At 35.9% G+C, this 26,898-nt stretch overlaps 1 protein-coding gene across 1 annotated transcript; it reads right to left on the bottom strand.

Annotated features, from left to right (window-relative positions):
• Positions 1 to 512: 512 nt before the first annotated feature.
• On the bottom strand, positions 513 to 10,557 carry si:ch1073-416j23.1 (rac GTPase-activating protein 1). The gene is made up of 16 exons (XM_059499824.1): positions 10,332 to 10,557; positions 8,726 to 8,928; positions 8,185 to 8,321; positions 8,024 to 8,096; positions 7,863 to 7,919; positions 7,113 to 7,211; positions 6,297 to 6,438; positions 6,075 to 6,220; positions 4,436 to 4,597; positions 4,252 to 4,347; positions 3,829 to 4,027; positions 2,017 to 2,122; positions 1,793 to 1,925; positions 1,576 to 1,702; positions 950 to 1,061; positions 513 to 870 (listed from the first exon to the last, which is right to left on the bottom strand). Exons 1-16 carry the CDS (start codon positions 10,411 to 10,413, stop codon positions 816 to 818), a joined length of 1,929 nt encoding a protein of 642 aa, XP_059355807.1. The 5' UTR covers positions 10,414 to 10,557; the 3' UTR covers positions 513 to 815.
• Positions 10,558 to 26,898: the final 16,341 nt, after the last annotated feature.

Genomic DNA, 26,898 nt, shown 5'->3' with positions numbered 1-26,898 from the left:
ATGTCAGAGATATTCACAAAAACGGTGCAAAAAATGAATGTTTATTTGTGCAGTCTGTTACCATTCGTTCCAGCATTTAACATGTCATGTAAAACAAAAAATGGTAAGACAAATGGTAAAATCTTGTAATTGGATACCAGTAGTGTTGGTATTTGTTTTGAATAATTGATGTTTCTGTGATTGCTCCCTGTGTGAAAGCCAAGCGCAGTGCAAGAGTCAGACGTCTGCAATAAATTATATTTTGATTAAGTCACAAAAGGTAATAAAGTAATTTACTGCTGCCCTTGTAGAAAATCACAGTGTCTGTATTTATGGTTAAACAGCTACAAGACCATCAATTATTATTTCTTAACCTTTAAGATCAAGACAAATTATTCAATTACAGACTTCACATTTTGCAGTTTGTCAACAAAATGCTTGTATAGAAAAATATAATACTGCCTAACTTTTGAAGGCACTACTGCAGATTCTGTCCTTATTATTAAAAAAAGAAAAATCCACAAAGGAGGACATGAATTCATCTAGTTTATTTCAAATCATTTTGCCATTTCACCCTGTGTTCATAACACCTTTAAATATTTTCCAGGACATTTCCTACATACATAATAAATAGACACTATAATAGAAATTACAAAGAGTGTAGTCTCATATTTCAATGTTTTTTTACCTTTCTGGACAGAATTACACTCATAGGAAAAGTTTTTTCCAAGGTAGAATATGAAGTGCTAAAAAAAGTTTCATTTTGTGTGGTGGAGAAACAACAGTTCAGTGTCCCTGTGCAACACAAAATATACGCTTATACACACACACATAAATCATTTGGGGGATGTGAAGAATTTCTTTTTCCCTGGATCATTTTTTGGTTTGCTTCTAGAAAGAAAAACAATGGTTATGAAAACCTGCAATACGAACATGCTCCAGACCAATAAAACAAGGGATAGTAGCTTACGGGTTATTGAAAGTGCCACCGAAGTGCTTGATCCGACCCTTTATTGAGCCACCGGATGTAGTTTTAGAGTATTTACTCAACTCAGGAGAGGTCAGAGGTTTGAATATCTTATCTGTTCCCACAAATTAAAAAAGTAAAAAAAAAAATAGATTATATGCAAAATATAGACTACAAACTGAAAAATACAACTACATTTAAGATTTTAAAGTTATTTTAGACCATAAAAACGGCATTAAAAAAAAAAAAAAGTGAGCAATGGAACTTTAACCAGCCAGTATATATGTTAACTTTAAAGACCTGTTCACAACAACAAGGATGACAACTAACAATCATAATTTAGTTAAAGAATTCTGTATATGTTAAAGAATAGCAGAGTCCACACCATGACTGATAAGGGGACAAAATAATTATATTGTTAAAATCACTTTCGCAACCCTTGAACAATTGATAAATCAAATTGTCAATCAAAATCCATCCTGCTTTAAAGAGCTTGAGCATTAACATGGCAGACGACAGAACTGTAAGATGAATGTTATTTTGTGCTGGTGTGGATAATTATTTAGTTATTGTTATAATTATCGTTCTTGCTGTGAATGGGCCTAAACACATGGTGGAAATCATTGTACCTCTGCTAGTGCTTGGGCGGACACTGATGACATTGGAATCCACCACAGGAAGTACGAGCGGATCCCCCTTCTCAGCTAGAAGGCCTTCCCAGAAATCTGAGGGGAAGGACAAAAACCGAGCTACTACCTGTTGCAAAGAAGTTAGAAGAGGTTTATTTCTTGAAACAAAGCTAAATACACAAGGAATGAATCACATTTAGATTTTCTTGCTACTTACTTTGGGTTGGGTGTTCGTGTCTCTCATAATTGTCATGGGAGAAGGTTCTAACAACCCGTGACCAATGACAGTGGGCCCAAACACTCTGGATAAGTTATTCAGATCCATCTGACACGTCGGACTCTGCATAACTCTGAGAAAGAACATAAATGTGGTTGCAAAATGTTTAAACAAACAAGTATGCAAAGCAGAGTTGCATCAATGTCTAAATCAGAGCAATTTACCTCTGCAAATGCAGAATCAGGAAGGCCAGCGTGTCTTTGTTTGGCTGTGGCAACTCCTTGATAGTCTTTATTAATGTTTCTACACTCTTGTCTTCATCAGCCATCTCTGCGAGTGAAAAAAAAAAAAAAAAAAAAAGACTACTTTGTTAGACCTAGCCACAGTATCAGATTCAATTACGCTCCATTGCCAGAGCAATATATCAGGTGAATAATCACTTTATCAACTTTTCTTACTTTAAGGATATCAGGTTTCACAGAGCAAGTACATAAACACCTGTAGCAGCGTTTGCATTATGAAGGACTCTCTCTCATTTGCATGCTACAGCCATTCTTGGCCAAGGAAATTAGACAATATGCTCTCCCCATGACATCCAATCCAATTTATAATTTAGAAAGGGAGGTACTTTACCCTGGAGTCATCCTGAATCTATGAGGAAAAGAAAAAAAAAAACTCCATAATAATAGCAGAAGCACCCTGACTGCTCCTAATTCTGCCACTTAGCCTTCATTCAGCAGTGGCGAATGAAATTAAAATGCTGAAAAAGACAAGCGCTGGTTTGGGAGATAACGTTCGACATTGATTGTTTCCGAGTCATCAGGGACCTGTCAACCGTGTCACAAGTAATGGGAAACAACCATCCGCCCTAAATGAATGAGAGTACCATACGTCCTCCTGCCTCTGGCATACACAAGCACCAGACGCTTGTTATAGAATCCACCCTCCGCAAAATTGTCACCATTTTGGATAATCTAGTCAGACTCCTCGAAGAATATAACATTTTGAAAGTTGAATTGGGACTATTAAATGTCAGGACAAGATGGGTCTCTTGATAGATTTGATGAAGAGAAAAAAGTTTTAAGTAGTAAGAACAAGGCTTTCAGGACAAACGGCTTTCAAAAATCAACTCACTGACTTTCTAATAAATGCTAGGTTTTTTTTCTGCACTGAAAAGGTTTCACCCAGTGATGTAGTCGAGATCAGGTTATTAAAGTTCGATGATCAAGATGATCAAGTCTGAATCAGGAAAAAATCCAAGTTAATATATGATCTTGAACTCAGACTTGAGACTAAGTGGTCTTGAGTACTAGAATACTAGGTTTCACGTACCAATGACTCAACTAGTCAGACCAACTGAATGGTTGTTGAATGGAGAAGCGCATCCAGCATGTTCTGTTAAGCTTCTTTGTGTTCCAGGGAAGAAAGAAAATCATGTGCTTTAGAATGACCAGAAAGCCCTTTAAATAAACACTGTAAACATTAAGTTATAATACTTAACCATAGATATTTTACCTCAAAGGCTTGGGGGTAGGAATTGTTTTAAAGGGAATTAATACAAGGATGCATTAAATTGATCAATCATGGCAGTAAAGATATTTAGAATGTTACATAAGATCACCATTTCAAATAAATGCCATTCTTTGAACTTTCTCTTGATCAAAGAATTCTGAAAACATATTAACTTCTCACAAAATGTTAAAACAGCACAACAGTTTTCAACCATAAGAACCGTTTCTTGAGCAGAGAATCAGCATATTAGAAAGATTCCTGAAGTATCGTGTGACACTAAAGACTGGAGTAATAACTGCTGAAAATTCAGCTTTGCCATAAAGGGAATAAATTACATTTGAAATATATTCAAATAGAAAACAATTATTTTAAATTGTGATAATATTGACCAATATTACTGATTTTACTGTATTTTGATAAACTAAAAGCAGCCCTGTTGAGCACTTAAAAACAAACGAACAAAAAAAATTTGAACAATATTGTATATTTAAAATTAAAACCAAATCCTTCTCCATAATACCCACCAGAAGCTTCCATAAATGCTCTGTGAAGCTTAAATGTTATGAGAGGCTCCTTGAGCTTCCTCAGGAAGTCTTTGAGGAGTCCACAGACAGCATGAACCTCTTCCACTTTGTGGAGCATCAGCGGGCCTTTCCCAGAAATATATTTCTCCCTCAGCTCCTTTACCAGCCGCTCACCTCCAGGCACTCTGTAAATACCCTTCTACACACCCCAGTCAGCCATAAAACAAATGAGATACAGAGAACTTTCATATATCAACTCTATACGATGTAAGTAGATGTTGTAATGTACTGCAATATGATAGAAACGATTTGTTTCTTAAATCCAAATTAAGCTTAATTATACAGCTCTGTGTTTCAAGCAGTGTAATTATACTTCAGCTTGAGAAACTATCCCTGTGTTGGTGTATTATTGAGTAAAAACACCTCTTCAAGCCCTCTTCTCTCAATTTCATGAACACACTGAACAATCAGAGAGGGAATCCTTGGACGTGTGGAGGAGGCAAAGCTCTCTAAAGTCTCCTATAAGGGGGAAACAAACAGAAGTTTTGACCATGGGATCTCTACACAAGGATGTGTACGTACACTGTGCACTATGAAGGGTGAATACCTCATTGGGCTGGGTTGAACCATGAGCATTAGGACTGCATCTCTCCATACATAGTTGTTTACACTCAGGATGGCTCACCAATCGACAGTCTCTGCATTTTATGGCCAACTTCCCAAAGCGAATCCTCTTCCCACATGGCACGCATGTCTCTGGACGAATCACCTAGAAAACATAAACCGCTGACCCAGCAGTCACACAGACCACATTCAGACCAGTCTAAACCTATAATTTTTTTCCTTTTTTAAAGTTGAGATTTTATTTTTTAATAAACATTTTTATTTTCAATTTTTTTTTCCTCTGACCCCTCTTAGAGTTAAAGCCTGTATTTCACTATGACCGTTTCATAAAAATGCACATTGAAATGTGCTACACCAACTGTTACAGGGATAGTTCACCCAAAAAGGAAAATTCTGTCATTACTCACCCTCATGGGGCTTCAAACCCATAAGAACTTTGTTCATCTTCAGATCACAAAATCAAGATATTTTTGATGAAATCCAGGAGCTTTCTGACCCTGCATAGACAGCAATGTAACTAACATGTTCATGACCCAGAAGCGTAGTAAGGACATCATTAAAATAGTCCATGTGACATCAGTCATTAACCGTGATTTTATGAAGCTACGAGAAATCTTTCTGTGCACAAATAAAATAAGACTTTATTCAACAATGCTTCCATTCCATGTCAGTGTCTGCCATAACACATGCAACAGGTTTGGAACAATATGAGGATGATTAATTAATGACTATTTTCATTTTTGGGTGAACCATCCCTTTAAGGTCAGACACCTTGTTAAAAATTAAAACTTTGACCACTTATTAACAATTGTAAACCAGAAGCCACATGTTTGGCAGACTTTCCTTATATTGCACTTCATTACTTCATTTTCCACTATTATATACTGAAATAATTGCATGGTGCACATTCAATAGGCTGGGGAGGTTCTGAAACCGTTATACATTTATAGTACATGCAACTCTATTTTATGAATAATTACTTTTATATGATAAATTCATGTTAAACAATATAATGTATGATATAACGTTAAACAATATAATAAAATAGAATATAATAATCCTTCATATTACATGGATCCTTTTCACAGACTGAAAGTTTTACTATTTATTTTTTATGTCTTCATATTTTTTATTGTATTTTATATACATTTATAACTTCACACTTTGTGTTATATCACCTTTAAGTAAAATATTATAGTTGCTTCGATACTGAATCGCTACATTATATTTTTCAGCAGCTAGGGGGTAAAATTTATGTTTTGAAGTAATGCAATTCACAGCTTCACTTTTGGAGAATGAGATGCACACACACAACTTTCATCTCTCTCTCTTTCTATAATTAATTCAAATAAATAATATAATAAATGCACTCAAAAAAAAAAAAAAAATTGTTATGGTTTTCGTCCACCACTTTCAAGTTTACCCAACTAAGATAATTTTAGCTTCTGGGAATCCTGGGAATGTGAAAAATGTCTATAATATTATATCATACTATATATATATATATATATATATAAAAAAAATTCAAGTAAATGTTTGCTTCATGAATCATGAAACTGATGTTAAAACCAGATGTGAAAGCCTCACAATATGTTGAGAAGTACTACTGAACAGCCTCCTACTGTTTTTTGCTGGAAAACATGCTGCAAAGTCTTATCCACGGTGGGCGTGAGGTCCTGAGGGACGGCTGGCTCCGGGGTGCTCACCTCCATTTCAACGACTGTTTCAGCCTCTGTGACTTCACTGTGTGCCCACACAGACGTTTGTTCTGCACGAAGGACTCTGGTTAGTTTGAGAAGGTTAGAAAGTGTCATTGAAAGTGGCACCTTTTGAGTCTTATTTACCATCAACAGACGGAAAATTTTCATTTCTGAGAGCCCTGGACTGATATTCTGGAGTCTCCTGGGTTATGTCTATTACCATGTGAATCTGACCTCTAGTCTCTGGGGTAGTGACCGATGCCTTCACAATCGTCGTCTCGATTTCCTAAGCACATTACACAGACAAACACACACTTAAAATCCATTTGAAGCCAATCATTCTCTCTGCCGAAATGGAAGACCCTTAGAGTAGCATAACAGTTGGTTATCTAGCTCGTGTCCACGTTCCTGGACAAATGTAGTTTCTCAAGGTGCCAAATTGCTTTGGTTCTCTCTTAGTGATCAGTGCCAGCTGAGTGGGAGTGATACAAGTCCCATGGAGGGAGACAGACAGGACATGGTCCACTGCTTCTCATCCGAGCAGTGTGGCAGTGGGTGTGGGCGATTTGAGGGCAAGCAGTCGGATGTGGGACTGATGAACGAACGAGCTGATGAGAAACGACACCAGACTAACCTAAAGAGGGAATATAATCCCACTACTAATATGTAGAGTATGTATTCACAAGATATACCTCACGCTTTTTAACTGTGTGTTACAGTCCTGACTGATATCTCAGCTAGGGGAGAGGTTTCATTAAATGATAAGTGATATACTGACTGTAAAATTAATATGATGCATTAGCTTAAAAGTTACAAATGATGCATGGTGGAATCAAATATTCAAGATTCAGATCATTTCGGTTTCAAATGTTTCACTTTTGGTGGGTTCGTTTGTACCGAAACGGTTAAAACAACTGAAATAAGAAAAATAAAGAGTAGATTTAATAAACTTCTACAAACCTTCTCCAGAGGTCTAGCCCCCAGTAGATCTCCTGAACGCCCGCTTACTCTTCCTCGTTTTTGGATCGGAGGACCAACACTTGGGCCCATTGATGAACGCTAAAAACAAGCAGTGATAAAGTGAGACACATTAAGGACAAAACTACAAAATATACTAGCACTTAACAACAGACATAATGTTGTGTCTTCTCGAACTTGAGAAATTTGAAAAAGGAATGGGAATATTTAGTGTGCTATTAATATAATATTTTATGATATTATTTAATAATTCATAACATACATTCAGAACTCATTAAAAATGACACAAATGTACTTATTTAAACAGTATGATTGAATGATGTTAGAATTTTTCCTTTTTGCTACTTTAGACTAGATTTGGAATCCTAGCCTTTCCATTTATTCCATATATTTCCACTTTTAAAGGCAAAAAATTTGTACTTTTATTCAGAAAGGAAGCATTAAATTGATCTTTCTATTCAAAGAATCCTAAAAAATGCTTCACGGTTTACACACAAAAAACATGAGGCATTACAATCGTCTTAAACATTGAAAATAAATAAGTAATGGCTTACTAAGTAAAGTAATGGCAGTTGATAAATCAGCTCCGTGGAATAAATTAATTTTTTAGATATGTTAAAATAGAAAACATTATTTTAAATTGTAGTAATATTTCAAAATATATTAACATTTCAACAATAAATACAATATGAAAGAAAATCAGTAATTATCTAGAAAACTGGCAGCACTTACTCTTCTCTCACGAGCTCTTGACTTGAGAGGCTTTACAAACGCGGTGTTGTCCAAGTCCTAGAAATCATACCAGCGAAATCATTTTCAGAAATCTTTTCAATGACTTTTATGCACATAGATCTGACAATAATCCTACAGCATGAATAAAAATGATACTCCACCAAATCATCATCCGTTCTGTCATAACTAATGTCAGAGTGTGACAGAAAGGAGGACTCATCAATCACTGATAACCTGATATAAAGACATAAGATGGAAAACAGCATTGGGGAAAAACTCCAAACTGAGAACTGTATAAAGTCCGTGCCGATCACTGAGGTACCGTTTTCCTCTGTGCTGTGGGACACTGGCTCCTTTGTGACTGAAGCTGGTCAGCATTGACCTCTGCTCATCGTTGAGACAAGCATTTGACTTGCTGTCATGCACCAGTACGTCACATATCAACTGCATCTGCCGCTCCTGTCAAATGAATGAATGAGCGAAAAAGATACAATAAGTATCCTTAATAAACTCTCACAATAATGGGCAATAAATCACAGAGAACTTCTGTTTTATGAACTCTCTATGCACATTAGCACATGAGTCATGACCGCCCACAATCACATGGCCCTGTTCTCAATGACGCCCCCCACCAAGTCTGTTAGTCACATTGTGGCGCACTGACCAAACTGGCAACATTTTCCTTGTTGGTTTCAACTTCAACATTTACATACAAATCTCAAGGTGCAGTAGCTAAACAGCCCATTTCATTCAAGAAGAAAGAAAAATAACACATTTTAGTATTATTAATAGTAAAAAAGTGGTACAAAAACAAATCTTGCTTCTTTACATTACTGCACATGTGATAAGATTTTAATTTTAACCAGGCACTGGTAGTCGGCTTCAGCTTTGTAGCGTTTCTTGATCTCCACGTCCAGCTGGTTCCGAGCATGTTTGAGTTTGACCTCCAGAGCAGCTCGAGCCACATCAGATTTTACCAGGAGCTCCTTCTGTTTTTTCAGCTCCAGCTCTGCATGAAGCCATTTCTTCCTGGCAACTTCAAAGTTCCTCACCACCTCGATGAACTCTTGTAGATAAAAGACAACTGGTGAGATTTCAATATGGCAAAATATACATGCAGATCAAAGAACGATGGTCAAGACAAAACATGCTTTCTGAAAGCACAAGAGTAGTTTTTTTTATGATTCTAGCACAAAGATATGAAGCGGTTACAGTTCAACAATAAAAAGTGGGTAAATTGTGGTAATCAAATAACCACTTGCACATTTTTTCTCAGATGTAAAAATGTAACAAAAAATAAAAAAATAAAAAAGTATTTGTGTCTTTCAAAAGATCTGTTGAAACAATACACAACACTTTACAGATTTCTAAATTTCCCTTACGTTACACTGAAATTGACTCGACTTCCCTTCTTTTCAACATCCATATAAAAATAAGAGTAATTTCAAATGAGTTTATTTGACCTTAAATGATTTTAAAATAGTCCTGCATTTGACTGAACATCCACCCATCAATACATATTATTAAAGCATGTGTTTTTATCAACGAGTGGGGGTGATTGCTATCTAGAATAGTAGCCTTATCAGTGGTCAAATTGTACAAATATTTAGGGGGGATGGTGTGGTCAGTTTCTTTTCAGTTGGGCGGGGTTTTGTGGTCCTGTAGCTAATTGTACATAATGATTACGAAATTGGAGTAATTTTTAAAAAGGTTTTTATTAAATGAAAAATTTGCCTCATTAAATTAACTATTATTTATACGTTTTTTTTCTTCTGGTGCCTGAAATGGAGGAATTTTGGTTAATATTTTGCTAAATGTGTTTTTGTGCTGGTAGTGATGGCACCTTGTCTGGTTTAGGAATGTCATGGATAAATAATGATGACAAAAACGCCAGTAGGTGGCAGCAACTCCACGTTTTAATAAATTATTTATTGAATCATTCATATCAAACGATTCGTTCAAAACGGCTGATTCAATTAGAAACCAAACCAAACAAGTCCATCTGAATAGACTGTTGAATCACTGGCTCACTCGACTCGTTCATAATCGGATTCATTCAACGAACGAAACACTGTTGCGGTTCACTGCTGTATAAAATTAATAGCACATGTGCTGATATTCAGAAAAGTGCATTGCTTGCGCAATGAATGTAAATGAATATAAAAACGTAAAAGAAATCTGGATATGTTGCCATTTAAACTTCTTGCTCAGTGCAACATAAAAACCATGCTACAGCAAATAGAGAACAATATGGCAAAACTCCACATATAGCCTACAATACATCTTACACTGCAACGACACAACACACAACATGGTGGAGACCCATTATGTTTAGAAAAAAAAAAATTAATAATATAATATATATATATATGTGTGAAGAAAATAACAAATAACAAGAGTTTTTGTTTTTGGAGCTCGGGGTCAGAGATGCAAATTTAAAAATAAATAACAGGTCCCACAATATCTTACCGAGCTCAGAGTTAGACGCTTCTTCAATAGCAAGCCTTTGCAAACACAGACTGAGGACTTCTCGTATAAACTGATCCCCCATGATCGAGTCAGCAAGATCCGAGGATCCGCATCAAACTCAAACAAACCGCTTTAAATGCGTCACGTGAGTGTAAAGTCGCGGGTCACATGGATTGCAGGCTGTTCTGGAACTTGTGTTTGGACGGAATATGGTACCAGAAGTAGAGCAACGATCGAAAAAAGTTATTGAAGCAGGGGTAAGAGCGTTCAATTCACTGAATGTGTTTTGAAAATGTCATTACAACTGCCATAAGTAACGTTAGGCTATTTGGCGTGGCACCTGCTAATACATATGTATTGTTTATCTATTATTATTTTTAATACAGTTAATATCAGGGCTAGTTTCAGTAAAGACTACAGTCGTGGCCAAAAGTTTTGAGAATTACATAAATATTGGAAATTGGAAAAGTTGCTGCTTAAGTTTTTATAATAGCAATTTGCATATAGGCTACTCCAGAATGTTATGAAGAGTGATCAGATGAATTGCATAGTCCTTCTTTGCCATAAAAATTAACTTAATCCCCAAAAAAACCTTTCCACTGCATTTCATTGCTGTCAATAAAGGACCTGCTGAGATCATTTCAGTAGTCGTCTTGTTAACTCAGGTGAGAATGTTGACGAGCACAAGGCTGGAGATCATTATGTCAGGCTGATTGGGTTAGAATGGCAGACTTGACATGTTAAAAGGAGGGTGATGCTTGAAATCATTATTCTTCCATTGTTAACCATGGTGACCTGCAAAGAAACGCGTGCAGCCATCATTGCATTGCATAAAAATGGCTTCACAGGCAAGGATATTGTGGCTACTAAGATTCCACCTAAATCAACAATTTATAGGATCATCAAGAACTTCAAGGAAAGAGGTTCAATTCTTGTAAAGAAGGCTTCAGGGTGTCCAAGAAAGTCCAGCAAGCGCCAGGATCGTCTCCTAAAGAGGATTCAGCTGCGGGATCGGAGTGCCACCAGTGCAGAGCTTGCTCAGGAATGGCAGCAGGCAGGTGTGAGCGCATCTGCACGCACAGTGAGGACAAGACTTTTGGAAGATGGCCTGGTGTCAAGAAGGGCAGCAAAGAAGCCACTTCTCTCCAAAAAAAACATCAGGGACAGATTGATCTTCTGCAGAAAGTATAGTGAATGGACTGCTGAGGACTGGGGTAAAGTCATATTCTCTGATGAAGCGCCTTTCCGATTGTTTGGGGCATCTGGAAAAAGGCTTGTCCAGAGAAGAAAAGGTGAGCGCTACCATCAGTCCTGTGTCATGCCAACAGTAAAGCATCCTGACACCATTCATGTGTGGGGTTGCTTCTCATCCAAGGAAGTGGGCTCACTCACAATTCTGCCCAAAAACACAGCCATGAATAAAGAATGGTACCAAAACACCCTCCAACAGCAACTTCTTCCAACAATCCAACAACAGTTTGGTGAAGAACAATGCATTTTCCAGCACGATGGAGCACCGTGCCATAAGGCAAACGTGATAACTAAGTGGCTCGGGGACCAGAATGTTGAAATTTTGGGTCCATGGCCTTGAAACTCCCCAGATCTTAATCCCATTGAGAACTTGTGGTCAATCCTCAAGAGGCGGGTGGACAAACAAAAACCCACTAATTCTGACAAACTCCAAGAAGTGATTATGAAAGAATGGGTTGCTATCAGTCAGGATTTGGCCCAGAAGTTGATTGAGAGCATGCCCAGTCGAATTGCAAAGGTCCTGAAAAAGAAGGGCCAACACTGCGAATACTGACTCTTTGCATAAATGTCATGTAATTGTGGATAAAAGCCTTTGAAACGTATGAAGTGCTTGTAATTATATTTCAGTACATCACTGAAACAAAGATCTAAAAGCAGTTTAGCAGCAAACTTTTTGAAAACTAATATTTATGTAATTATCAAAACTTTTGGCCACGACTGTACATGATAATCTTGACTAGCCTAATTTTCATGAATTGAGTAAATGGCACTGTGGAATATTTTGTGTTTTTTTTTTATTTACTTTAGACAACCTTAGTCATTTCAGTTTAAGTATTTGGATTTAGTCAACTGCAACCACAACAACAAAAAATCCATGGCATATAATAAAGTTAATATTAATCATCTTTGGTCTACATGCCAGTTAATAATACAAAATGAAAATAAAGTAATTGTTATACCTTATTTCGGATAAATTTGAGGAGAAGAAGAATAAAAAAAACGAGTTTGAAATAAGAGTATATAATCTTATCTCACCCTTAAACCAAACCCGTCTCCAGTTCATTCAAGATTTCTCTCGGCCCTGCTCTTTTGTGGCCAGTAGAGGGCAGTCAAGGCATTCAGTGTTGAGCATCCAGGATTGTTGTACCTTCACCATATGGGGCTCTGTGTGAGTTTGCCAGTGATTAGGGTGGTGTTTGAGCAAGCTTTGTTGTGTTTGCTTTACTCAACGCTGTTCACAAGAAAATAAGCTTCTCTGTGATATCATGCTCTGAGTTTCCACTGCAAATGCTCCATTACACAAATAATGGGTTCTGGAATGCTGCTACTGGAGTCACTTTAATTTTCCACCCAAAAATCTTATTACAGTCATTTTTAACATGGCTGCTTTGAGCATAGGAGATCAAGAGCGGTGGTGTTTGGAGAGACCGAATTCAAATTTTTTGGAAAATAAAAGACTTGCAACAGCAGGTCTTTCTCATTGTTGGACGTTTAACTGGCTTGCGAGTCCTTGGTAACTGCGTGAGAAATATTGCATTTGAATTTAGAGCTACCTTTAGTACTGTCATGGGTTTCAAATGTCATCCTTTGCTTAGCAATATGCTGCTCGGTCTTGATGGTAAACATTTCAGTTTAGCAGTGTTGCATTGGAATAGATCAATCTGTTTTCTTGTTCTTCTTCTCTAATATATCATTTGTTTAAATTTGAATGATTGTATGATAAACCTGTGGCTCTACTTCTAATCATTCTTAAAGCATATTGTTCTGATTATTAATTTTGGATGAGCTGTACCATTATAGGTTTTTTTTCTTGTTACATTGTATACATTTAGGGTTAATATTAAAGGGTTATGTAAAATAAAGGATAATATTTAAATTTCAACACCATAATTTAAATTTTCTACTAAAATGGGCAAAGGCACCTCATATTGGCCTATATTCACTCTTTGCCTTTGTAACCCACTGTTTGCATTGAGTTTAGAAATGGAATTTTCCTCGCTAAATTAAAGCCCCTGCTTACATCGACATGGATAAAAATTTAATTGTGATTGCGTGTGCTGTGTGGAATGCAAAATCTGTTTTTCTCTGAGGCAGCTGGGATATTTGCATTGTTTAGAACCCACAAAATAATCAGTTTCTGATGGCAAATGCACATTTGCTTTAGCAAGCTAGTGTGGTGTTAATCTTGGGAAAACATGCATTTATAAAAGAACCTCATTTGTTTCATAAATAGACATGGCATGCAGTTCTTCTCTGATTAATATATTATCTGACATCATTATATAAAATAACTTTTAGTCATGAATGAATCACCCAAGAGTATCATTTATAAACCAAACTCTTTTAAATACACTTTATCCTTGTACCTTTTCACTGAAACATGTAAAATAAGTTATGTTAATTCGACTGGGACTCTACAGCATAGAACAAATAGATTTAATAGACTCTGTACACAAACATTAAAAAAGCAATTTATTGTCTGTTGCTTAATATTAATGTTTGCTTTACAGTGCATTGGCTCATTAGGAAACTTATTGCCTTTGGCTGAGTGTATGCACAGCTCAGCAGATGAGATGCTAATCTGAGGACCAGAGATGAATGTGTTTGATACTAGTCCCCATTTAGTCAACACGGTTTTCCTGAACCAGCCATTTGTCTCTTTAAGTATTTACCCAAAACCCAGAGAAGCGTTCATTCTTAGGTCAAGTTTTGATTTGTTCATCCTTTTTATATGACATGAGATCTGCTGTCCGTGAATATAAAAGTGAAGATGAAGGATGTGTGGTGCTTCTTGCTTGTATAAGCACAGACTGTCACATAAAAGCTGTTGGGACATTGTAGTCCTCCCCTAAGCTTGCAGGGTCAAATTTGATCTGCTTCATATCCTGAACCCAGTAATTCCTTCCTAACTGACCTGTGTAGTAAAAGAGAAAGCAACCGAAAGCAAAAGCCCAACACAAGCAAATGAAAACAGTCTACATGTATTCAGATCCTGACTTGAGCTTTGACCTCTTTGTGCCAGAATTCAGTGATACACATTCGGAAGTGATCTCAGTAATGAGCTTTCAGTCTGTAGACTGTTCTTCAGTTCAGTGAATCCACACTTTCAGTCTGGTACCCCTGACCACCTCGTCTCTTTCACCACAGCACTCATGATTCATTTAAACAAGTGTGACTTCAAGTCAAAAGCATACTAGAAATAAATATGAATGCAGAGCTGGGACTCTCGTGTGCTCTGTGGTACTGCTACCAGTCATGAGCAAACCAAAACAGAATAAAATTATGCTGTTCTCTTATGGTTTGATTATTAAATTAATAAAATGTGTATTTTCTTTTGTTTGTTTTATTTGGCTAATAATACAAGGACATCATTTATATTTATAGCTATAACAGGACAAGACTGAATAAAAAAAATCCTACCTGCTTATGGCTTGCTTAATAAATAAATAAATATTTATTAATGATTATTATTAGTAGTAGTTGCAACAGCAGAAATGGCAAACTAACAAGACAGAATCCTATCTATATCCAATTAATTTATGTAATGTAACTATATGTCTGTGTATATTCATTTATTTGATGGTTCACACCTATGAACAAAATGTCAATGAAGTCACCTATTTTCTGGTAAGAAATGAAAATAAAAGACCAAATACAGGTGCTTCCTTCTATAGTGGCTGTGTGCACTGCACTTAGCTGCTGACAAAACCCCAAATTATGCTCCTAGGGAAAGAAAAATATCAACCTCTGAAGACTCGGATATATAGAAACATTAATAAAGAAATAAATAACTAAATGCGTCTCATCCAAAGCTGTTACTGAAACTGTCAAAACAAAAAAGCCTCAAACTAATACACATAGCTGAAGTCGCTAGTCTCATAATCATCTGTTTGTGAAATTATTCCCTGAATCTATTCTAATACCCATGTGAGCATTGATTTCTGCACCAGGTACAGTACATCTGTGAAGTTCGTATGAGGTGAGCATGGAATAAACAAGGAATATGCATGCATGACTTCCCCAACTCCACCGGGACCCATTATCAGCACCGCTGATGCAGGAAATAGATTGAATGCTGAAAATAATACCCTTGAATAATTAATCAGATGGCTTTTAAATGTGCAGCAAACACACTCGCTTCTCTCTAGGGGAAACAGAACGTGTGATTTTACAAGTGCAAGTTTAAAAGCCGAACTGGGTTTACATCTGAAACAGCAGAGAAGCCGATAACTAGGTGGAGGAATTGGATTAAACCCATATTTGCAGTGGAAAGCCCTCACCGTCTATGTATGTTTGCTCTGTGCTTTGATAAGGCAGGAACAGGCTATGGGATCCAACTCACAGTGTAGAAAAGGTCAAAGTGTTGACCATCTTCTTTGATTGGGTTTGCTTCGGTAAGTGCTTTATTCGATTATGCTCTATCTCCATATCTTCTGATTGGAAAGTTTGGTGTCGTTTGATGCACATAAGCAGAACTAAGCAAATATTGGATTTCCAAGTGCACTTGACCATTTGTGATCACTTATCAGTTTATGAGATGACTAATGTCTCTCTGACTCATTAGTCTTAGTAGGGCTTAGAGAGGATAAAACCAGTGTGTTTTAAAAGTACACGGAGGAGAAATGTCAACATTTAACAGTATAGCTGGTTTCAGACTGCGTTTCATTTCTTGCACATTTGGATTCATTTTATTGTGTCGGTTGTTTAAGAAATTACAAATGTCACTGGTTGACCTTTCGAGTGACATTCCAGTTTCAGGTAATATCAAAGCAACTAGTTGCATTCAATGAGGCAGAACTGCTGCTAGCTTTACTTTGAAGAGGCAGATCGCTGTAAAGTCTCTATAGCATACACATGAGACTAGACTAAACAAAATATAAGAGTGTAGAAATACACATATGTGTCCTCAGTCTCAGCTGGTGTTCTCAGGTTTTCGGTAAATTTGCTTGATAAAGAAAATTAGAAGCAGCTCTTGCTTTTTTAGATTATGAAAAGACCAACATTAAAAGTTTAACTTATCTAATTGTATATGCAGCTGTGGGCTTTACTGCAGATGAAAAGAGACAAGACGGACATGAATGATTTTAAAGCAAAGCTGTTCCAATACTAACAATCACTCTAATGTTTCCTAAAGGTAAAGTTTTAATTCTGGATCTGTTCTCAGGCTGTATAATGGCATTCTTGGCAGAGCACTGTATGTTTTAAGTTATTTGACAATGATGTGGTTCCCTATGCTTTGTCACCTGAACACAACCACCTCTTTGCTACTGTTCACTTAGACTGTCAAATGACTTTCAAGCATGAAATGGATTGGGCACATCTCACTGGAGATTTTATTAGACTTTTTTTTTATATATTCTAGCCAACCTCGTCCTGTTGTTCCTCTGAGTTGCTTGTCCAGAGAGGAACCGTCTTGATAGCCTTAAACAACTGTGTAAAAACACAAGTCAGAGTGTGAATAGGGAGAGAAACTCCTCTATCAGATGAATGTAAATCTTGCCTGAACGGAGGACAGGTCTTTCAGTTCCATATTATTTGATTGAAGGTGATGTCAGCCACCCATGCGGCATATATTGTTTTCGTTTTGGAGTTACACAGAGTTCCCATGACTTTTGAAAATCCTTTGCACCACAGTTTTGACTCATCATTCTGTCGAGCAGTGACTGCAAAGGTGTCAAACAAAGACACACATTTTGGTACATTTAATACAGAATACAGTACTATCAGCAGTTCATTCAGTATCTCCACAGGGTTGAAATTGTGACAGAAAAGGTGGAATGATAATATAAATCACATAATATACACTGTGACATTTGATCCAAAAGACTTGAAGTCAATTAAAGATATATTGACAATTTATTGAATTTGATGCAAAATACTAGAGCCGATGATTACACTACTATTCACATCTTTGTGGATTTAAAAACATACTTTTATTATTAATAATTTGATCAAAAATGACAGTAAAGACATTTATAATGTTGCAAATGATTTCTGTTTCAAATAAATGCTGCTCTGTTACACTTTCTATTAATCAAAGAATCCTGAAAAATGCTTAATGGTTTCCACAGAAATATTAAGCAGCACAGCTGTTTTCAACATCAAATCAGCATTGATTTCTGAAGGAACATTCAGCAGTATTACTGTTACTGTATTTTCCATGCTGATGAACATTCAGCAGTATTACCGTTACTGTATTTATATCAAATAAATGCAGCATTGATAAACGTGGAAGAATTTCCAAAAGATTTAAAGTTGTTACAAATCCCACATTTTTGAACAATAGTCTACATATTTGCATTCATTATTAATCTGTTTCATTCATAAGTGCTTCTAAATTCAGATAATGCATATCTGGTATAATCCAGCCAGTAGACTGAACGGTTCTTCTGCAATGTTTTACATTTACATTTATTTATGTCTGTGCATGTCTAAGTGAAGTAATTCTGAAGTTAAGAGATGTCAAACGCTTGTTTTGAAGCGAGGATACAATAAGGCTGCACTTATTTTAGCAAAGTGTAGAGGGAGATTATTTCATTATATTACTTTGTGCAATGAGCAAAACAGTAATAAACTACAGTAATAAATTACTGTAATAAACTGTCGTCATCTCCTTTGTAGAATGATTTGCATTCTTGGGATGTTAAGCTGAAATTGCAGGAAAAGTACCTCTATGGTACATGCAGTCACATTCATAACAACTTCTAAAAATAACAACGTATAGGCCAACTACGGTGGTGTTGGCTGACCACATAGTGCGTTTTGGTGGGCCATTAATGTAAACCACAGTGAGTTATTTATAAACTGAATGTACAGTACACAGACAGGAATAAAGATCAGATGTGTAACTTGTACCCAGATGGTGGAGGAGAGTACTTCACAGGCTTTGAGCTGCCTTTTTAGTAATGATAAAAGGAACCTTTCTGCAGCTTGCAGGAGTAAGGTTGTTTTATTGTTTGGTCTGAACCCTTTTTGATTCTACCACTCTCTCTCTCTGCCCTGCAGGTCTCTTTTTAAATGTTTGTATTTCGGTACATTTGCGTCATCAGTGCGAGTGCCACCCTGAGTCCTAGCAGCAGATGTTTACTGCTGTAGCCAGGGAACTCAGGAAGAGAAGGTGCTCACTTCACTTCACTTCACTCTAAATTTAGACATACACACAGAATTCAGCTTGCACCTGTCTAAAGGCACAGTCAACAATGAGAAATTATTCAGAATATGTGTTATATTTATTATATATAAGGGATAATGTACTTTTTTTTAAAGATTATCACAAAATAAATCACAATGGTGATAAGGTGTGAAGCATAGGGGTCTTGTAACACCCTGAAGGGCTTTATATTGTGATAACAACAACCAACTTGATATGCAGTCTCCTACTTATTACAAGACTATTTGCCACATAAGTAAATAATTAGACACAAAATATTGATTTAATTTAGCGTAGTTAGCTCATTAAACACAAAGCTTCTGCAAAGAAAAAGTTCCTAGCAAGCAGCTTTGAGCCTATCTGAGGAAACAAGTTAAAATATGAACGTGTAAAGGGTAATGTACATCAATTATTACAACGCTTTTTTCCATAAATAATGACAGGCAAAAGGAATTTGTTACCTCAGCTTAATTTTCTTTTTTCTATGTTGCCGCTTTTGCATCCTCCAGGCTACTTTTAGGAGATAAATTCCTTAATTTCCGAGTTTATCTGGAATGGTAAACGACCCAGAATAAAACTTTCACATTGCAGCGTCCTATACTTTCAGGAGATTGGCTGTACCAAATTCTGAATGATATTATTTGTCATTTCAACTTAAGGCTCTTCATTTTTGGGTCTATCCTCAATCTAAAGCTTCATGGAGAGTAATCGAAGCTGACAGGCTCCAACATATTTTATTTGCTGGCACAGGAAATAAAAATGATAAATACAAATTTGGCCTGGTTGTGGCGAATTCTATTCTGGAAAAGGGTGGAACGTCTGATGGGAGGACATTTCAAATTTTGTAACCACACACCCTTATGGCACAACTTTATTTTTTTTTATATGGAAATCGGCCATTTGTCAAGCCCTCTTGGTCTACATTAGCCATAAATCCATGCGGTGACTTATATGATAACAAAAGACATTTCAAGAACTAAGTAGTGTTTACCAGCATCATCATATTTTGTCTTTTTTCAGTTACGCTCTGCTCTCAAGGCCTATGGAGTTCCCTGGGCATCCCCCATTTCCTCTCATCCTATGTGGGATTGGATCACACCACCCTCTGGTTGGCCATCTGTTTCTCTAATATATAGAAAACTTAATGATCACAGTGCAAAGCCTCTTTCTATTAAACCTATCGGGAATCGTGAATGAACAGATTTTGACTTCGACTGGGAGAGGGTGTGGTCTAATCGAACTAATTTCTAAAAACTTGGCTCATCGTTTTATCCATTTCAAAGTAATCCATAGAGCATACATAATTCCATACAAGAGGTTTCAAATGAAACTGCAATCGATCTATAACTGTAATATCTGCAACACGTTATCATCAGGTACTTTTCTCCACATGTTTTGGGAATGTCCAATTGTTGTCAACTTACGGACACACGTGAATTCTGTTTTATCCTTTTTACTACAACTTGATTACATGTCTAATCCATGTTTATGTCTTCTCAATGACGATTCTTACTCTTTTATAAATTCATTAAAGAAGAGAATGTTGTTTGTTGGTTTTGCAGCTGCAAAGAAAATAATAATACAAAATTGGTTTACTTGGCATATGTGTGCAAAAACATTTTAGATTCATAGCCTCCTTAAAATAGTGTCTTGTGAATGTACAACAGCACATTTGAATAAGGCTAAACCTTGAACCATCGATGCGTGGCAATATTTTTCTTCCAAATTATGGACTATATAAAGGAATGACCATAAAAATGTTTTTTTCCCCTTTTCTTCTTTCAGATTGTGAAAATATTGAGGTGTCTGTTGCTCCCCCTTCCCTGTTTTGTTTGAATGGATGTTGTTTTGTTGAATTAAAGACAATAAAAAAAAGTTGATCCCAAAAAAATAAATAAAAATAATGACAGGCACATGAAATTGATTTGAGAAGAAATGTTTTTTTTCTTATAATCCATTGCAGTGTACAATTGTTCTTGAACAAAATTTGTTGTAGGCCCAGTACTACTACTGAAATCCTTCAATTAAATTTGACAATAAATACAGTCAGCAACTAAGGCGCAACATGGCACTAGGCGTGTTTGAATGAAACAAGAGAACAAGTGCACCGGCAGTAAGATATGAGAGACATGAAAAAGTGGCGACCTCAGATACCCGGATGAGCAGTAATTATGAAGCATTGCTATTAACAAGAGTCATTATCAGGGAATAGCTGACCTCGGAATGTCACAAATGACCAGTCAGAATGGCATTTCAGAGAGCCGTGTAATAAAACGCAAGTCTTTGAAACTGAGTTATTTCCACAAATTAGGCCAGATTGCTTTGTACCAATAGCAGGTCACATGAATGGTATTCCAGAGCAGTTTGTGCTGTTTTCTTACTAAGTGACTTCAAATAGATTCTGGATCTAAAGCTTTAGTGTGAACGGACCAAAAACTGTAGTTTGTCTCCTCCAGAATTGTGGTTGTTAGTCTGGAAGTGCAGCAGTGCTGTATTTAACGGAATCGTTATTTTCCTCCATCCTTTGTGTTCTGGCCTATCACACGTTGGGGATTGCAGCAGTGTAGTGCTGTCAAAGGTAAAACATCATTTTGTCACTGAAGACTGACAAAGGCCTATTAATTAGTGGAGTTTCATTAATCCAGGCAGCTAATTACCCTAGGAGCATGATTTGTGAGCTTATCTGGAGAGATAAGGAGTTAAATATGATGATAGTTCTGCTTATCCCTGCTTTGGGTAATTGTAATTACTACAGTATAGTGTAAAGGGAACATTGGCAAATTGTCTCAGATTAAAAAATCATTATCGTTCTCCAATGAACATGCAGCCTGGTCTCCCGGTTTATTATGAAAACAATGTAGCAATTTGGCATAAACCGAGACAGCAGATTATAGCTAGCAATTAAGTTTCGTTCTTTCAAGACAGCTTTTATTCGTAACTGGCATAATGTCATGGGCTGTCAACAGCGTGACAAGGGCTTCTTATGAATCTGACACAGGTATAAATGACTCTGTATCCTGGCTCTTTACCACGCTGGGTAAAAGCTCTAATTAAATGTCCTTGAATTCCTGCACTGATTCAAACATACAGGCTACATTATTCTTTCTCCTCTTTCTGTGGACTGTTATTCATGACTCTTGCTCTGATCTTTCAAATATTAGTACCATGCTGGCCTCATTAATTCCTTTCCATTATATGTATATTTTTGGATTTGATTTGATTGTATGCGAAGTAGAAAGTGGAAATCCATCTCAGTGGATTGGCCACACTGCAGAATCCACTGCAATGAAGCTGGAGTTTGTCTAAGAATGAAAGCAGCAATTAGAATCAGCTTTGATTTTCTTTCAGGCTGTATGATGAAAGCTGGCACTTTTACACAATCATGTCTCAAAGCCATTTCTGAGGTCCATGACCTGCTACTCATGTCACTGATGCAGTTACTGTAATGCAAAACAAATGTGAAGTGGCTATAAGGTAAACGTACGCTTTTATGTTTTGCATCATCTTTTTGTTCTTCTTATTTTTAGCATTTTGTTGTAGTTTTGCCTGCAGTTCATTTGTGAATCTATTTTATACTATTTAAAAAAAGTTGCACTTGCATATAAATGTGGTGCAGCTCCCCAAAATATTGATATTTATATATATTGTAATATTGACACCTCTCTATAAATGTAGAAACTCTCCAAAATATTGTGACTCAGTGTTGATTTTAGACAAGTAGCCAATAGTGGGGAAAAAATCCTAATATTAACCACTTTCCTTTCAAATGAGCAGATGCTTACATTGTCTTGTATCATGTGATGCATACATTGGTGTTAACTTAAAAAAAAAAAAAAAAAAAAAAAAAAAAAATTTGTAGTGTTTTACTGACTAGGCCAAGTCTATAAACTTTTTGACCTTTGATATGCCTCGACCTACAGTTGCCATGTTTGGCAGTGTCCAAGTATTTTAAAAAGATAGACAAGGAAAAAATTGCTGCCTCGGCTTGTCCACCAGGTCTAGTCAGTGTTGTCAATCTTCCAGAGAAGATTGGGATCAATTCCACTATGTGTGCTATTCTGACTTCAGCACGGCTCCCATTAGATGTTTACTTCACCTCAAATCATAGAGGAGAGAAGTGCGCCCACAACCGTCAAAGGATTTAGCACCTGAGAGTAAGAAAGCTGCAGCATTCTGAAACAATCACAGTGGTGAAAATGGAAGCAGATTGTGCCTGCTGTGGTCTGATTGATTTATCTGGGACGAGGGTAAAAGATAACTTCCTTCTGTGAAGATTTTAAAGATGAACCATCTACGGGCACATTGTGAGGACACACCTCCTCTATTCCACAGCTCAGTGCAGCTTGATCTTTAAGCTCAGTGTTACAGGTGCTTTTTTTAAATAATACTTTGGTTAAATACATCTTACTATCTACAGTAGCATATACAATTATCTTCCAAATTCCCTTGCAAACCTCTTATAGCCAGTTCACAGATTGCATTCAGGTATATTTTACTGAAAATTAAAATGGATCTTGTTGGTTTTCCTAATAACTGGAAATCAGCCAAACTAGGATTAGTTTTTATGTTATGGGTATGTAAATTCATTTTTACTTCAGATCTTATCTGCAATGTTAGGTCTAGGCAAAAGGTCTTTTTGGGCTGGATAAGCGATATATTTAAACCGTTAAATAGGTGGGTGTGTCTGCTGCACACTGCTGAAATATAGCCTATTTCTATATACACGTAATAATTTGGGAATTATTAAACATGAACTTATTAGTATCAGAAATTGATCTGAATGTACAATGAATAAAACAAAAGCTTCTGTTACTATATTGCTCTATACTGAAATGAAAAGCTCAATTTACCATCTTGAAATAAAGCTTCATGTCCTTACTGTATGTAGTCAGTTATTTCTCTGAATAAATTATGATGTGTATGTTTTTAACGTCCTAACTGAGCAACATCTATTTCAGACTCTCCAAGATCACGCAAATGTTTTTATTAGCATTACCGTTTCCATGTAAAATGTTGTATGCTAAATTGATGATTAATTGAACCAAAGTTTAAACCATTACCTGCTTTAAAATAAACGTGTGTCTGTCTGATGTTTATCATGTTCATGATGTTCGCTACCATAATGATTGTAGCTTTTTAATAAGTAGGGGAAATTCCCAAAATTAAACAAATAACCGTTTACATGCCTAGGGTGTTTGCATTGTAAGAATGAACATAGATATTTCAGATTTTAAAACGCTGGCTTGTTAGGTGATGTTTTCTTGTTAAAATCGTACAATTTCCTATTAATTCAATGGAACATACTAGGGTTTACCAGTATAGCGGCGCGGCAGCTTCACTTTTATCACGTTATGAGCAATCCAGTTCTCTATTCAGTGGTACAGACATAAGTACAGATAAGTGGTACAGACATAATAGACTTAATTGTGAAGTGAATGTCATGTTTTCGGAGCTTAATTCCATGTTAAATGCAATGAAAAAATAGTTTAACCTTTAGAATGCTTTTTTTTTTAATCAATAAAAAGTACAACTTAAGTACATTTCTACAGTTTAGAAGCCTTTTATTTAATTAAGATTAGATTGTCTGCAAGTGCAGTTTATATATATATATATATATATATATATATATATATATATATATATATATATATATATATATATAAAATGCAATAACTTACCTCTGAAGTGGCATTTATTTTTCTAGTAACGTGAACCGGAGAAATTCCAACAGTATAATAGGAGCAGAAACCACCATCTTGACTCATTTCATTTCTGTCACATAAATTTGTATCCAAGTCTGACTTCATGTTGGTATAGAACAGGGGTAGGCAAGTTCGTTCCTAGAGAGCCGCAGTCCTGCACAGTTCAGCTCCAACCTTGGAAAAAAACCTTACCTGCCTGTACCGTAGTAATCCTGAGTGGATTGATAAGCTTGTTCAGGTGTGTTTGATTATGGTTGAAGCTGAAATCTGCAGGTCTGCGGCTCTCTAGGACGAACTTGCCTACCCCTGGTATAGAACATACTTTTATTTAAATATTTATTTATTTATTTGATGCACACTATGCGTTTTAAAGAAATATTAGACTTTTCAAAACTTATCTCTTAAGTTGTTGTCGCAGTTTGTTGCCACTTGTCTGGCCTTGGTGCTTGTTATCTTTAAGTAAATACTTTGGTATTTGGAGCACAAATGTTGTATGCACTTTTTGTCTTTGAAGAGTATGTAAGTGTAAATCTCTCCACAGTTGCATTTGAAAGAAAGAAGCTTTTCTCACTCTTAGGCTGATGACTGATGAAAAGTAAAAGGCTGTCTGTGACTCTCAGTATTAATTGCTGTAGAGAGATTCACAGATTCACATTAAAATAAACTTCAGTAAATGCATGTATGTACTGTACATAGTGAGGACCAAAGACTAAGTCCTCTTTGGAAATATTGTTTTTTTCATTTAAACATGAAAATAATTTTTTTTTTTTTTACAGGAAGAGTTAAAGGAATAGTTCACCACTAAAAAACCCGAATATTTTGGCTTATGGACTTATGAAATGATGGACTTTTTTAGCTGGAAGCAGTGGTTTGACAAAAAAAACAGATTAGTTTATTACAAATAAAGTTTTACACTTAATCTATTAACATCTTGTGAAGTCGTGTGGATTACTTGTGGCTTATTGTGATGTTTTCTATTTTTCCTTTTCTCTAATGTGTTATGTAGCTGTTTCTGCATGTAGTGTTGTCAAAAGACCCAGTACTTCGGTACCAAGTCGGTACTAAAAAAAATTAACTGGACAGTACCAGGTTTCTTTAAGTACCGGTGGTACCGAGTGCCCGGTTCTTGACGCATACAGCGCTTTGATTTCCGCGAAGCAGAAAACGCAGATGGAATCTCAAAATCCAGTCATGAAAATGAAACTTACATTTTAATATGGACAGTCACGGTATTTGTCAAAGTTAGCATAAATTAATCAAATCTCCATATGGACCAGTATCTGTAAATGTTAAGTCGCAAAAGTTGGTTGAAATATATGAATCCTGCATGTTCTGCGCATACCTGTGTGAATGAATGAATGGTTTGTTTACTACATAGACTGAAGCGTGTGTTGCTTGCAGTAATTTCAGCATCTGCCATCTCAATGAGGACATAAATACATAAACAACATCACCAGAACTGTTCTGAGTCACTTCACAAGCATTTTACGGTTTCATTTGAATAAAACCAGTGCCAGTTTAAAGATATTCACTACAAGGTCATTTTTACATAAAAGCATTGTTCTAGAAATATTACTAGCCTATTATTTAGGAGAATGTATGTTATACTGCTACTACTGTTGAAAAAATTTATAAAACTTTTTAAAGAAATAAATCATACAATATTTCTTCGATTTTTTAAATTTTAATAGCAAATCCCCTTTATTTACCAAAAAATAAAATGTGTTGAAATTTTATTAATTAAATTAAATTTGGGTGAAACTTGTTTACTGTTTTTCGTAATTATATTACTTGTAGAAAAACTTTAAAACAATTTTAAATAAGTATAAAGAATGGCATTGGTTTTATTTTAAGTGATAAAAAGTTTTTTTAAAAATGTTTATTAGCATATTATTGTGTTTTGCTTTGGTACCGAAATTGGTAGCGAGAACCATGGATTTTCACTGGTATTGGTACTGAATACTGAAATTTTGGTACCGTGACAACTAGGGCTGGGCGATATACAAAAAAAAATGATATCTCGATATTGTCAAATATTTTTACGATATTCGATATATATCTCGATATGTTTGCATTTGCATTTAAATAATAAAAAATAAAACATGATTTTCTTTTGCCCATTAAAAAAAAAAAACTATTTAGATTAAACAGCTAATTTAAGCAGTTAAAAAATCTAGACAAAGAGATCACTTACTGCTTTTAAATAAATGTAAATATGGCCTATATGTAACTGAAGCCTATATATAAATAGGCCTATATGTAACTGAAGCAGTGCAAATTAAGTAACAGTTACAGAAAGTGCATTCTTCTTTTTAGTGCATGCAATTCACAATTTAAACTATGCAACTGGGATAAGTATTTTATTTAAATTTTTTTAATAAGTTTTTAAGCTAAGAACACAAGTCTGTCAACTGTCTGTGGTTTTAAGAGAAGCTCTGTGGCATGAAACTATGGTCCTACTGAC

Source organism: Carassius carassius, chromosome 19 (genome assembly GCF_963082965.1).
Source record: "Carassius carassius chromosome 19, fCarCar2.1, whole genome shotgun sequence".
NCBI lineage: Eukaryota > Metazoa > Chordata > Actinopteri > Cypriniformes > Cyprinidae > Carassius > Carassius carassius.
Note: the sequence above shows the minus strand (reverse complement) of the source record. Positions and strands in the feature narration are given on the sequence as shown.

Bases quoted from the DNA above. Each gene is read 5' to 3' on its own strand.
- si:ch1073-416j23.1 (XM_059499824.1), bottom strand. From the start codon at position 10,413: ATGGGGGATCAGTTTATACGAGAAGTCCTCAGTCTGTGTTTGCAAAGG. The intron at 8,929-10,331 runs GTAAGATATTGT...TTTATCTACAAG, and splicing joins AGCGTCTAACTCTGAGCTCG to AGTTCATCGAGGTGGTGAGG. The intron at 4,598-6,074 runs GTAGGAGGCTGT...TATGTTTTCTAG, and splicing joins ATGTTTTCCAGCAAAAAACA to GTGATTCGTCCAGAGACATG.